A 14,072-nucleotide genomic window follows, 5' to 3' on the forward strand; every position below is an offset into this window, starting at 1 on the left:
AAAGAACCGTGTGCGTGATTTTCGTCGGAAAAAATGATCTCTCGCGTTAAATTATTGTACGTACACATAGGATATCGATTCGTATTATTTATTGTTACTGTTACTACTGTTCGACAGGCAGTGATTCTTTCTGTTCGTTTTATAAATCCAAACGCATTTTGATCTCGATATACTAATGAAAATAATTCTCAACTATCGTATATGTACGGGTATTACTTCTTATCTGTATGAACGACAAATAATTCATCATCTCGTCAAAATAACTAGAGTCGATACAAAATTCATTTTCCACGTGATCCTAGTGTTTTCTGATATAAAAGAGTCCAGCGCGTCGAAAATCAATGGCAAATTAGACATCTATCGAGTTCCACTAACAACTATAATCCGGAATAAATCATTTTCTAGTATCGATTGTTCCTTCGTTCCTTCCTTCCCGATTTTTCGCAACTCTCCGTTCCCAAGGAATTCGTATATTCGGATATTAAAAACTAGTTACATTCATAGTGACTTTCGCAGCCTCGACGACGCTTCAGACGTACGCTTCCGGTACCGGATGCAAGAACGAACGCAGAACACGTTCTACCTTCCTCGTTTACATTCAACGTACTTATACTCTCTACTCGATAATCCAGCCTTACATAACCGCAGTTTTACATTTAAAAAACAGAGCTATCTTCGATAACATCTTCAACAAACAATAGGAGATTCTAATATCCCTGTCAGACCGGTGTCCGGCGAATCTTCGCCGAACTTCCGTTCCTATTCTCCGAGCTTCTCTCAGTATTTCCATAGAAACAGCTGAAACTCTCGGCACACCGACGTATTTACAACGCTCTCAGGACTCTCGTTCGCTTCCGGTGTCGAGTACAGACACGCGTGAGACGATTTCGACGCGAGAGATAACAAGTTTCTCCACTTGCAGCATCCAGGATCCTAACGAATTTCCATCCGTCTCACGGCGCTGATTCGCACGGATCGAGCAGAGTGGCTTCCGGTACCGAAGCGTTCGATCGTCAAGGTCCCTGGAAAAATTCCAAACGGGACAATTTTCCGGGAAACGTCGTCGAGATTTCGTCGAGATTTTATCGAGATTTCGTCGAGATTTCGCGGAGACTTGATCGTCTCGGGCGTTCTCGTTGAAAAGTGGTAAGCTCGGGGACGAAAAGAAGGTAATACACGAGAAGGCGTGACCCCGACGTGCTCGTTTCCGGTAGCAGGACGAAGGCCACTGGGTTCTCGCTCGAAGAAGCAACGATTCGGATCGACGACGTGTATCGTTCGTTGGCATTGAACGCCTGCCTTTACAGCGGCCTCGTTCGTCGGCCGTGCGTTAGAAAATCGGTCTCTCGATTAAAAGCAGTACTTCCGCGTGCTCACTTCCGGTACCGGGCTCAAGGACGGGGGCCGTCCCTCGCGCGGGACACCCCCTTCCTCCTGTCAGCCGTAGTAATAGCTCTTCGTGTTCAGGCTTCGTGGGTTTTCCGGACGCAGGATCGTGTGGAGGCTGTCGGTGCCCACCATGTGATTACCCAGGTCCACCCTGACGCCTGTGTTGCCAGGGTAGTGCCCTGGGCCCGGATGCATCGTGGTGGGCGACATGGGTATCCTCGTTTCAGCGTAGTAACGATCGCCGTGGAGCCTCTCCGCTAACTGGGTTTCTGGAATCCTGCAAAGGAAATTCGGTCAGACAAATGTCATTTTCTATGCGTTTCCTGTCCATGTCGCGTTCGGGACTTTATCCTAATTAGCATACAATCAGAAACTCGAGTCTATCTTTTATTCAAAATTATTTGCATTCTAGAGTATCGAGTTACGATTCACGAGCGATGATGTGATAATTTCTCGAATATCAAGAAAAATATGGAAAGTCATGGAACCTCGAGGCTCTAAAATTGGCAATGAGAGTACGGGAATAATTAGAAGATACCAATCTTCCAAGAAAATATAAAAATTAACGAAATTCTTTTATTTTCTTGATTGCCGATAATCTATATGGGGAAATATATAATCCTTAAAGTATCTTCCTGCTCATGTCAATTTGAGTCTTTCTTCTATTCAAAATTATTTACATTCTAGACTATCGAGTTATGATTCACATGCTGTCATGCGATAATTTCTGGAGGACAAAGAAAAATATGGACAATGAGGGTGCAAGAATAATTAGAAGATACCAATCTTCCAAGAAAATATAAAAATTAACGAAATTCTTTCGTTTTCTTTATTGCTGAAAATCTATATGGGAAAATATATCCTCCTAAAAGTATCTTCCGTTTTAAATCAGGGATGAGAAGGTGTTTGAGTGGAAATATGAGAAGATACGTAGAAGAACCTCGTAGATACGAACCTCGTGTCTTGCATGGGCACTGGCACCGGCGTGGTGAGATCGATATCCGCGTCGATCTCGGAAATGTCATCGGTGAATCCATTTGGAAGCGCTTCGTTATTCGCGTGGAACTTCGCATCCCTCTTTGCGCGATGGCGGCTGACTAGGAGACGTCCAATTACCAAGCCCAGGAAGATTAAAATGCCGGCTGTGACCGACACGATGATGTATAGATAGAACTTTTCTTGGTTCTCTGTATAAAGGAAATCAGACTTCGGTAACTATGAAATTAACCAGGGGAATCGCCGATCACACGACACAACGAAATTAAATCATAAGAAACTCGGGAAGGGTCCAAATCGCATGCAAAATTACTGGAAGATCTGCCTACTGCTATGAATGCAATGCCAAACACAAGTGCTGAATCCTCGCGATCGCAAACCTCGGATATGGATCGCGTTTCGAGCAGTAAATACAAAATGCACTACTGCTATTATTCGCTTGCTTTTTCTACCTGACAGACACAAAATACAACGAATTACTATTTAAATATACTCTCTGAATAATTTTCAGACATTTTCGTCGCGAAATTTTCTTTTTCAAACATCAAACCTTCTCCAATATTTTTAATATTAATTTACTACATATTTTTATACCATCGTTTAACATAGATCACGTTACACCACCGGTACTCGGTAACGAGCCAAGTAACGTTGTCGATGGTGGAGAAAGTATTACCAACCTAACTACTACGGGTAAACTACCGATCACTATCAATATCCCGACAGCTAGTATCGTGCCAACATCCAGCAAGAACGAATTTCTCTTTACCGACATCCTTTCCCGCAGTATCTCTCGCATGGTCGATAAAGAGAGGAGAGAAAGCAGCGAGAGAAACGGACGGTAAAACGCCTTACCGGCTGGCCGAACGAGAAAAAGGGTACGGAGTGTACTTACTCGATATGAACGAATATGCATTGATCCATTCATTGATATATCCGACAACGACACGATCCTCTTCGGGAAAGGCGTAGACTACCGTGGTGCAATTAATCGGCGACATCGTACTGCTGGTAGTAATATCGGCCACGTTGTTGTCGAACATAATCATCCCTTGAACTACCGTGGGTGTTAGGGGCGAGTCTTTCGCTCCCACACCAACCGACCTATACTTGTTCGGTCGTGTGTCCACTGTGTAGACGCGAGAAATAAATGAATAGAGGAGACTGGTGAAGAAGAAAAGATCTCGAGGTCAGTGAAGTGCAGTGATGGGAGTGTAATCGCGATGCCGATGATCGATCCAGAGGGTACTTCTTCCTCGCAGACTTTCATTCGAATTAAATACGAAACAACTGCGATTTTCTGTATTTCCTTCGATCCTCGAATATCACAATAATTTCTTCCGATATTGAAAAATTTTAGCATTTTTCAACGCGTTTAATTCTCCAATATCGAATATTATAATCGAATGTTTTGTTATAAAGATTCCAGAAATAGGAATTTATTTTTGACTATATTTAATATTTTTTGAGATAAATAAATCGCTAGAATAAATTATTTCATTTCAATTTATTTAAAATTAAATTCCGCGACGAAGAAGTACCTCTTGGATTCAGCTTCAAATTCTAAATGTAAAATCGTAGATCGAGAAAATTCGATATTTGCCAGTGAAGAAATTCAAGGAATCCCATCACTACTCAAAGATAGGATGAAGTAAGATATAAAAAGGGGGTGAGAGAAGGCAATGCACAGACAGGTGCCGGTAAGTCACATCGACCATCCCCCGTTCGGTTATTTACAAGAAGCCATGATCTAGCCGATCATTCCTTCGCGGCAGAGATGATCTCGAGTAGGCCTCGAGTATCACGCGAGTATCATCGCGTTTTATTCGATTCTGCAATCGGTATTTACATATTATTCGACTCGATTTGGTCGCGCGTGTCGTGGAAACTGCGAAAGGTAATCGGGGCGCGGTTAATTTTACAGACAGCGTATCCTAGGTAGGGTGATTTTACTCGTAGCTACGGATTATGTACAAGAATATTGGGAATACAATGATCCATAATATAATCCGCCACCAAATCGTAATTGCTTCGTGTTATTATACATATTGCGACCAATGCGGGGGTACAGGGGTGCTGTGAGAGTGATAGAGCATACGCAGAAGATCCGACAGTCGGAGAGAATATCGAGACATGGTAGTGGATGAATTTACAAACTGGAAGCTGTACATGGCTACACGAAAGCTGACCGAGGTTATTTTTACGACGTGGGTAATTCGGTGAAATTTAAGCGAAGTAAATCTGTCAGTTTCCGGGGGTGCTTAAACGCGATTATCGACCTTTGGATTAAAATATGTGCACTTTCTGCTGATGTATCAGACGGACCTCGTAACCGGGGTAGTTCACGGTTTCCATTTTAATCGAAGTGGGTCGAACTGATTAAATAAGTATTTTAATCCGTCTAATGTATCTCGTTTCTGCTATTTTATGTCCCGACGTCTTCGAGCGACTGCCGAACAGGGAGATTGAAATTCCTGGTACACGAAAGTTTTGGAAGAACGGGACCATTGATGATTAAATTTTAGAGATCGTTTTTGGTTATTTTAAATTCGTCTTCCTTTATCCTTTTAAATATTGCAGTGAAAAGTTAAAGTAATTCGTGGACCTTCTTATTAAATATGAGAATATTAGGCTAGATGTGAAGAGATATTGTGGGTATTACGAACGAAGACATTATTTCGCGTTACAATAAGCATTATTATGTCAAGATAAAGGGGACTGGTACAGAGGACATTGATTGTCTGCCTTTGGAAAGCTCTGCCCCGTACTCTGATCATCAACGAACTGATTTTTCAGGCCAAACTGAAAACCAGGTTCTGGAAAGTCTAAAACCATCGAGAGTGTTCCACGACGCATGCCCCCTGCGAAGACAAAAGAAGATCGGGCCCTCGTATATAAAATGTGAGCTCCCAATCACCAAGGCAATCAATCCTTCCGAAAAACGCAATAAAATACTAATCTGATAAGTAAGACTCTGTCTATTTTAACCCTTTGCACTCGGGAGGCGACCCTCAGTGACTATTTCATAAAATTTGGAAGATCGATATTTATTAATATATCAAATTTAACGTAATGTAACAGTGTGCGAGGTATCGAAATCAAATAATTCTACAATCCTATTATTATACAATTCTTTACTTACTGCTAAAAAAAGTATTGTCAGTTTTATAGTAAAGAATCTTTGAATTTCTACTCTTCTTTAGCCAAAAAATCGTCGGGTGCAAAGGGTTAATCTCCCGCAATACAGAAATTATCCTGTCTCCATAATCCCTCAGAAAACGTCAAAAATAAGCAAATAAAAATCGATCTTTCGATTCTAAGATTTATATGTAATGTACTACTTTGTTATACATAAACTTCCCCTCTCTTCTCATCACTCCCTTGTCACGCCCATGAAACTACCCCTCAGCCACCGAACGCGTCCTCGAAATCAGCGAGGGGGGTCGCGCCCTGGAGGAGGGGTCCATCGATAACCCGTTTTCCGTGTCGTTCACCCCGTATTTTTCACGGATCGATGGTCCAGCGAACGAGATACCGATACTCGGTGCATCTCGACAGGTTCTTAGGGCTGAGACGGACCCCGGACGGATATTTTTCAGGGCGTCGTCGCTGAATGCCAATGCGAATGGAAATTCGAGGTTCGCGTGTTATACCTCGGCACGCGGCGCTGGTCTTTGTCACTCGCGCCGCGGGAATACGTGAGTCGCGCGAGACCGGCCTGCATCTCGTGATCGGTATGCGTCGGGACGCGCGAGAACTTGGACGGAAGCGTCGATGGAAGCGTCGGCAATGTGACGCAGCTGACAAACATACAGAGGCCTCAGACATTGCCCCTGTGATACATCGTGACGCACCAGAAAATAGCCGACCAGTAGTCTCAGACCTTTGACACAGCCCTAACGAATCACTGAAACTATAGCCATCCCTTGGACCCATGACACAGTAATATCAATAACTTCTCCTCCAGCCAAAATTATTATAAATACCCGAACCTACAGCAAAATAAAGATAATACTATTGTAAAGGGTACTTATTGCTAATATTGAACAAGAACTGGCCGCTAATAACCTTTCCTAAAAATTGTGTCTCAATGACTCCTCTCAACGCACTGTTTTGGAACTATCCTGGAACTGTCTAAGCACTGTTCTTTTAAGGACGGGCCTCCTTTGTTCATTGATCGCGAATCAAGAGGATCGCTACTTCGATTTGAGACCTCGGTTATCATTGCTACGTGCCCCTCACTCACGCAGCCTTATCGGTAACCGGAGCTCGCCTAATCTTATATATTTTTACACTATTCTGAATTTGAGCCCGAGAGTTACGTCTCTTCGTACCCCACCCGTGCACCGTGACAGTAGTGTCTACGTTGCTGTGGACAGACGTAAGCCTGGCGATTGTTGTGGAAATGATCGAGGGGGGGTTGCTGGTCGAGTTTAAGCACGAGTTTAACGCGCCAAGTGCGAGATGCAGGTTTGAGGGTGGATAATCGGGGCGTAGTTGCCGGAAGCGTTGTGAACAGGTCGTAAAATCGGTCGGGTATGCGAGTGTACGTGTTCTCAGGGCCCAGTGGCGACTTCGAGGTACAAAGAACCCCGCGAAATTGGGTGAAAATATGAAAGCGAATTACGATTCGAAATACTCGCGTCAGAAACGTAAGTTCCAGAAAACTGTGGAATAGCAAGTTCTAGAAAAATGTTGATTCGAGTATTCGTGCGTGGAAGTATCAGATCTTTGTTACAAGTTTATGGAAAATTGAAATATACGCAGGAGGAAAACGAATGGTTGCCATAGTTCAGGTGAAACTTATCAGTTGAAGCTCCGAGGTATCGTATTTCAGAAACAGCTCAAGATATTCGGAGTTTTTAATAGTTCGTAATTTATTGCTTGCTCCAACTAGAAAATATAAATTTTCTTTACTGCGGACTCTTCGCATTAATAAACTACGAGGAAACGTATATTATGGTAGTTAGAGAAGTAAAGGGATATTAATTTAATTTAATTAAATTTGAAAATCGGAAGTCAAAGATTCGCGAAAAAATTTGAAAGCACGTAATATTCATGAACGAGAAACGTGAATTTTTAGGTTGTCCAGATATATTATACTAATTAGAGCAGAACGTAAAGGGATATTAATTTAATTTAATTAAATTTGAAGATTGGAAATCACAGACTCGAGAAAAAATTTGAAAATACCCGGAAATGAGAAATATGAATTTTTAGGGAGTCGAGGTATATTATAGTAGTTTGAGAAGAAAATAAAGGGATATTAATTTAATTCATTTAAATTTAAAGATCGGAAGTCAAAGATTCGAGAAAAACTTTGAAAATACCCGAAAATGAGAAATATGATTTTCTGGGGGGTCGAGATCATCCCTTAAACTCAAGTTCTCGAGGTGTATTACACAAGTAGCATAACGCAAACTTACGTTCCTTATAAACGACGAAACTGACGTCCCTGTTTATTTGATTTAGAAAACCGAGTCACTTTATCGCGGTTCTTTACCGGGACACTCGCAAGACACTGATTTGCATAAACCAAGACGACGACGCGATTCTGCCGATGCGGTGAAATTTCCATGAGAATCAGCGAATTACCATCGGCGAAATTTTGACTCGTCATCGATACTGTGTGGAAACTCGAACCGAATGCGTTTCCATCGTATAAATGGCAGATGCGATATTTTCTCATACATTTCGCAACTCGATCGCGTCATACGTTATTTTTATTCCGAGTAATATGTTTGCATCGATTTTTGAAAACAGCTATTTCTGCATTTCGAATTACGCGAGATAAGGAGCTTTGAAATAATACTTCGTTTTCCACAAAACGTCCAGTCACGTACAGGTTCTGGTTGGTGCAAGTTAAGCCGTTTAGTTTCGTCAATTTAATCCCCTATTTTTATTTAATATGTCTATACACGTGTTTGTTCGTTTTCGATGATGATTCGGTTATTGGGTCACACGTGGCAACAAAAGTTTCAGTTAATACCGCAATGAACCAAATATATTTCCAATTATTCCCGAAACATTTTATTTCATTTTATTGGTGTGCAAAAGTGACGCAAAGGTTTCTGAAATTCTAGATATTTAAAAAATTCATCGTATTTCAACGACACGATAGTTAACACTGTTAGACTGTTAAATATAAAATAATTTATCAACTAAATATGCTACTAAATAACATTTATTATACGCCAGTTTAACATAATCCCCTTTATGGAATACTATCGTTATTGCACAAAATAGCAGAGTTATTATAATTTTATACATAAAAGCCACTCTAACAGCATCCCATTATACTATAACAATAACTCACACAAAACTATTAACACTAAACTTACCAAAGCTCAAATGATCTTTTTCAAATTTTAAATTAAAAATTTGGCATTTAACGTCACCTTTTGGTCATTTATATTCGCGATTTTTCTTTTTCAATTTCCTAGTGTCTTTCCTAAAGTCTTTCTTATTTTATTTCCTCGTCAATCGGTCATTTGATCGATCATGGCACGTTTAGTATTAATAAATGACCACAGGATCCCCTATTGACAGGAAAAATTTATATGACAAGACAGATACACTGAAAAAGGAATCTAGCCTTTTGACTCTTTTGAGCGTCAATTTTGAACGGAAAATCCCAATAATTTTCACAAACATTGCAAGCGATGCAGCGTGTCATTCGATCCGGGATAAAGCTAGCCGCGATGTCCGTAAAACGTTGGTATATTTCCGTCAAAAGGACAGGGCGTGCACTCGAAAGCTTCGAGTTTGATAGCCGCGTGATACCAGGCCGTGAAAGCCTCAAATCTGTGATCAAAAATGAACCATAGGAGCAAAGGATGTTACCGGTGACGATGAACCGAAGACTTTGATCGAGTCTGATGCACGTTAAACCGTACGGGACGTTGCTCGTGAGAGAACCGTGCATTATACTGGGGTTTTCCGCGTGAAAGTTAGAGGCAAAAGTTGGACAAATGGATTTCCTATAGGATCCAATGGTTACTAGGAATTGGCGATGGTTAGTCGTCGAGGTGAAGGCTTCCCTTGCAGCAAAATTATCTATTCTTACGTAAGATTGCAGGTAGGAACGACTAGGCTGTCGTGTTTTCCAGCAGCTGATTTACATTTCGCTTGGGAAAAATGTCGATAATGAAAGCGGAATATTAGATGTTTTCACGAGGTTTGTTGCATGAAGTAACGATAAGAAGACAGGTTTTTAATGATAAATTTATCATGGCTTGTCAGGTGGACTGATGGGTGTTGCAAGGAAAGAAGGATCTAAAAGAAATGGAGTACGAGGAAGTATTGGAAAATTTACTACCTGTATAGTAAGTGACAAAACAAGTTGTCAAGTGAATAAAGCGATAACATGGAATGGAGAATTTTAAGTCAAAAGATTAAAAATGGTCATTTAAGCCATGGTGAGTTTAGTATTAATAAAGGTATAAATGAATTTATTGTTAATAAAATATATCGAAATATAGCAAATATTTTATCTGGACAAATTTTTAAGCAAACTACAATTATCGAAATTTTTATTATAAAAATTTGTCTATTTCGTGTATATTTAAATATTTATTCTCGAATAGAGATATATTTTATTTTTCGTGAAAATTATAGTACTCTATCCGAAAAATGAACACGAAGGTAAAATGATTCTTCGTTGTAAATAAAATATACCTAAATATATTTAACCTAACTCATCGGCAAATTTTTGACCAAACTACAATTATCGAAATTATTATTATAAAAATTTGTATATTTCGTGTATATTTAAATATTTATTCTCGAAAAGAGATATATTTTATTTTCCATGAAAATTATAGTACTCTATTCGAAAAATGAACACGAAGGTATAAATGATTTTTCGTTGTAAATAAAATATACCTAAATATATTTAACCTAACTCATCGACAAATTTTTGACCAAACTATAATTATCGAAATTTTATTTTAAAAATTTTACGATTTGATGTATAATATTCCAATATTTGTTCGCGAATAGAGATATATTTTACTTACTGTAAAAATTACACAACACTACTCCGGAAAATGAAACATTCTACGAAACTCGAATTCTCTTTAAATGATTCCACGATTTCGGATGAAATTCAAGAAATTCTTGCACCTCGATTACAAAGCTATGATCACAGTTTCCAACGCAGCTGCGACTAAGTAATCACGTTGCTTTCACTCGTTCCCATCGAAATTCCACGTAGTTCGAAACTTACACGCGGAAAACTGACCCCTGACCGAGTGGCAATCGACATTTGCTCGAAAACAACTTCGTTCGGGATCAAATTTTTCCTCTTTTACTCTTTTTGCGAACGAACGAACCGATCGGTACAGGGATCTTCTGGTTGAAAATTCGACGCGGCCACGACGCACGTGGAAGCTATCACGGTGACATACTGTACGCAAACATTTAAAACTGCGGACGCTATCAGCACTCCTCGCGATTTGCACAGGCGGCCAGATAATGTCGGTCTTTCGAACGAATTCACAAATATTTGGTTATGTAACTGGGCTCGCGTGATAGTCGAGCTTGAGGCCTTCGATGATTATCGTTCAAGTCTCGCTTTGAGCAATAAGCGAAGATAAAATGAAGAAGAAAAAGCTAATCAAATATGAAAAAAATTTTTAATTTGAAAGATAAGCTTCGAAGATATTCCTCAATTTATTTCTACATCATTAATATTGGTAAAAAATATTATTAAATACCTAAAAAGAAATATATTGGAATTTTTAAATAATAAAATAATTTATTAAATAATTTTAAATAATTATTACTTAAATAATTCAAATAATTTTATTTTATTTCATTTCATACGAGGTGGTCTTTGTATGTTCACTGAAAAGACAAAAGGAAATCAAGAGAAAGAGTATGATTAATCTCCTTGTTCAAGAAGAATGGCAAGAAAATGCTCTTTCATAAATCACTCTAGGATCGCGAGATTTATTGCCATTGTGGTTGAGAAAAATTGTTGTGAAATTGCGAGAAATATTATTAGATCGATTTATTTAATTCCGCAAATGTCTTAGTATATTGATACTTGAATTGTATCGATTCGAAGAAGAAAGAAAATTTTATTTTCTCACAGGTAGAACGTGTATTCCTAATTATTTTCTTGCGTGTGGTACACAGTTTTCGAATATTAGCGACACAGAGGAGAGAAACAAATGGAATCGGCAATTAAACCTTATCAGCAAATCCATCGAATTCGCGACATTCATTTTAAATATCAACTCGGTGAAAAAACTCGATAAGCGATTTTAATAAACGTTCTTTCGCGCATAAATTTTCTCCCCGATTAAGCAACCATTTATGCAAATCTTTCTTACTACGCGAATCAAATTTTTCCCCGACAAGATAACATGATCGCGCTATTTTTCCAATTTCTCTTTTAAATATGCTTGTATTTACCTGTTACAAACGAGGAAAGTGGAGAATGAATGTTGTAAATGGTAGTCGTGCGATTCTCAACGTACATGCAACTATTTACATAAGCAAACAAACAGCATGCAACGAAACGATATTGGGATCGCGGTATTTAGCAAAACCGGTACGCGAAATGTGATTTAAAAGTAGTAATAAATTAGAGTGATTGCAACGCGTAAATTAGCACTTGATTTATTCGCCGGCGTGATATTTATGAGACGCGTACACATTGTATAATATTTCAGTTGCGTATTTCAATGAAATATTATAAACAATAACATCGTATTCAGCGTTTTGACGTGCGAATTATAATATTCCTTTAATAAACTTTCGCTCGTGACGTTGCCAAATATCCGGAAGGATGATAACGTGCCTTGGAATATATATAATTTTTCCGCTGTGTTTGACTACACTGACACATGTACACGCGCGGTTTAGGTTAATTACGACTTATTCAATATTAAATCAAATAACGCTGTTTATTTCGTGTTCGCGTTCCCTATTAAAAGTCTAATAAAATTAAAATAACAATTGGTACAAATATCCATTTTCGATTAATTAAAAATAATTTTCGTTCCAGAAACGCGTTTTCAACGTAAAAATAAATTCACAGGATAATTCCAAATTTATTTAAATCAGACGATATATAAGATATATATAAAGCATTTGAACGTCGATAATAATGAAATGAAACTTTTTCCGAAATTATAATATCTTACAAATATTAAAAAATTAAATGTAAGATATTTATATAATAAATAAATTCTGGAATAATTCAGGAATCATTAAAATCCATATTCCTTAATTATCCCTTAAATTATTATTATATATCCGAAATTAATTTTACTAGTGAAAGACGTCACGTTACCCTTCCTTCCACAGGATACGAAAATTATCCACACTCGTAAAGAACTCATCAATTATCTCTCTGATTACCCAGAGGACCTCGCACATTTCGACTATCGACCAATTCCACATCGACGACCAATCCCATATCTGTCACTGGCACTATTTCGATACGACTGCGATAGATAAAAGTGTCGTATAAATCCAGGCGTAACTTCCACTCTACGTAACTAACCAGTTTGAAATTTTATTCCATCGTTCACAGGAGCTGAAGAGACGTTCTGACGCTCGTGCGAGGAATGCAGTGAAAAAGGTGGTCACTTAGCAGACCGCCGTTCAACTGATTCTCGTTAATGGCGTTTGAAGCGCAGAGATATCGGGAACGGAAGCATCTGTATTAGTATGCTGTTGCATCGACGATTGTTCCGTCACAGATTGGTCTATCGGATGGCGATCCGCTATCAATACACGGGAACACTATGAACCCAATCTAATCCTGATTAGATCCATAGGAATTGCTTTGGAAATCCCGTTGTTGCACATCGCTATGTGGACTCTGTACGAGGAAATAACGTAAGCGGACAAGATATCCTGTGGCCGGATAAACAATTCTCGCGCTCGAGCTGTCTGTCGAATTACTAAATTGGATTCGATTTTCTGTGCGGATACGGGAGATGGCGTTTTTGCATCGTGAATTTACGAGCTTGGGGAATTTTTGGTACGATACGTGTACTCTGGCTGAGATTGGAAATTTGATAGTTGAATTGTGGAATTTTTAGTATAGAGAAAATAGGCGAGTCGTCGTTGTAAGTTGATAGTAAGCTGATAAGTAGTGCAAACTCTGTGAAAATGTTCTTCCACCACCCCTAGAACCACAAATACCTTTTACGGTGAAGACAGTATTGGAATAAATATTTTCACATAATCCCCAAGAAATTCCGTCTGAGATGTACATATGAACCACAACCACGATTAAAAATTAATAAGAATAAGAAACGATAATTATTTCATCCCTAATTTTCGATAACGTGATAGAGAATAGACCGAATGTGAAACTTTTAACCCAGATTGGAAATTTGGTGGCTGAATTCTGAAATTTTTAGTGTAAAGAAAATATGCAAATCGTCATTATAAATTGATAGTACGCTAATAAGTAGTGCAAACTTTGTAAGAATATTCTTCCGCCACCCTTAGAGCCACGAATACCTTCTATGGCGAAGACAGTGTTGGAATAAATGTTTTCTCATAATCCCCAAGAAATTCTATCTGAGATCTACATATAAATCATTAACCCGGTTAAAAGTTAATGAAAATAAGAAACGACAATTATTTCATCGCTAATTTTTGACAACGAAGTAGAGAATAGACCGAATATGAAACTTTTAACCCAGATTGGAAATTTGCAT

General features: G+C 38.8%; 1 protein-coding gene across 1 annotated transcript in view; it reads right to left on the reverse strand.

The window, feature by feature from the left end:
• Positions 1 to 939: 939 nt before the first annotated feature.
• Positions 940 to 14,072, reverse strand: part of LOC108552334 (uncharacterized) — a 38,603-nt gene continuing 25,470 nt past the window's right edge. The window contains exons 3-5 of the mRNA XM_017906834.1: positions 3,281 to 3,514; positions 2,345 to 2,576; positions 940 to 1,666 (exon numbers count right to left, since the gene is read on the reverse strand). Of these exons, the coding sequence (XP_017762323.1) occupies positions 1,438 to 1,666; positions 2,345 to 2,576; positions 3,281 to 3,514 (695 nt within the window). The 3' untranslated portion in view covers positions 940 to 1,437. The remainder of the gene's footprint in view (positions 1,667 to 2,344; positions 2,577 to 3,280; positions 3,515 to 14,072) is intronic.

The sequence above is a fragment of the Eufriesea mexicana genome, unplaced genomic scaffold (genome assembly GCF_001483705.2).
Source record: "Eufriesea mexicana isolate 0111107269 unplaced genomic scaffold, ASM148370v2 scaffold4744748925, whole genome shotgun sequence".
Classification (NCBI taxonomy): Eukaryota; Metazoa; Arthropoda; class Insecta; order Hymenoptera; family Apidae; genus Eufriesea; species Eufriesea mexicana.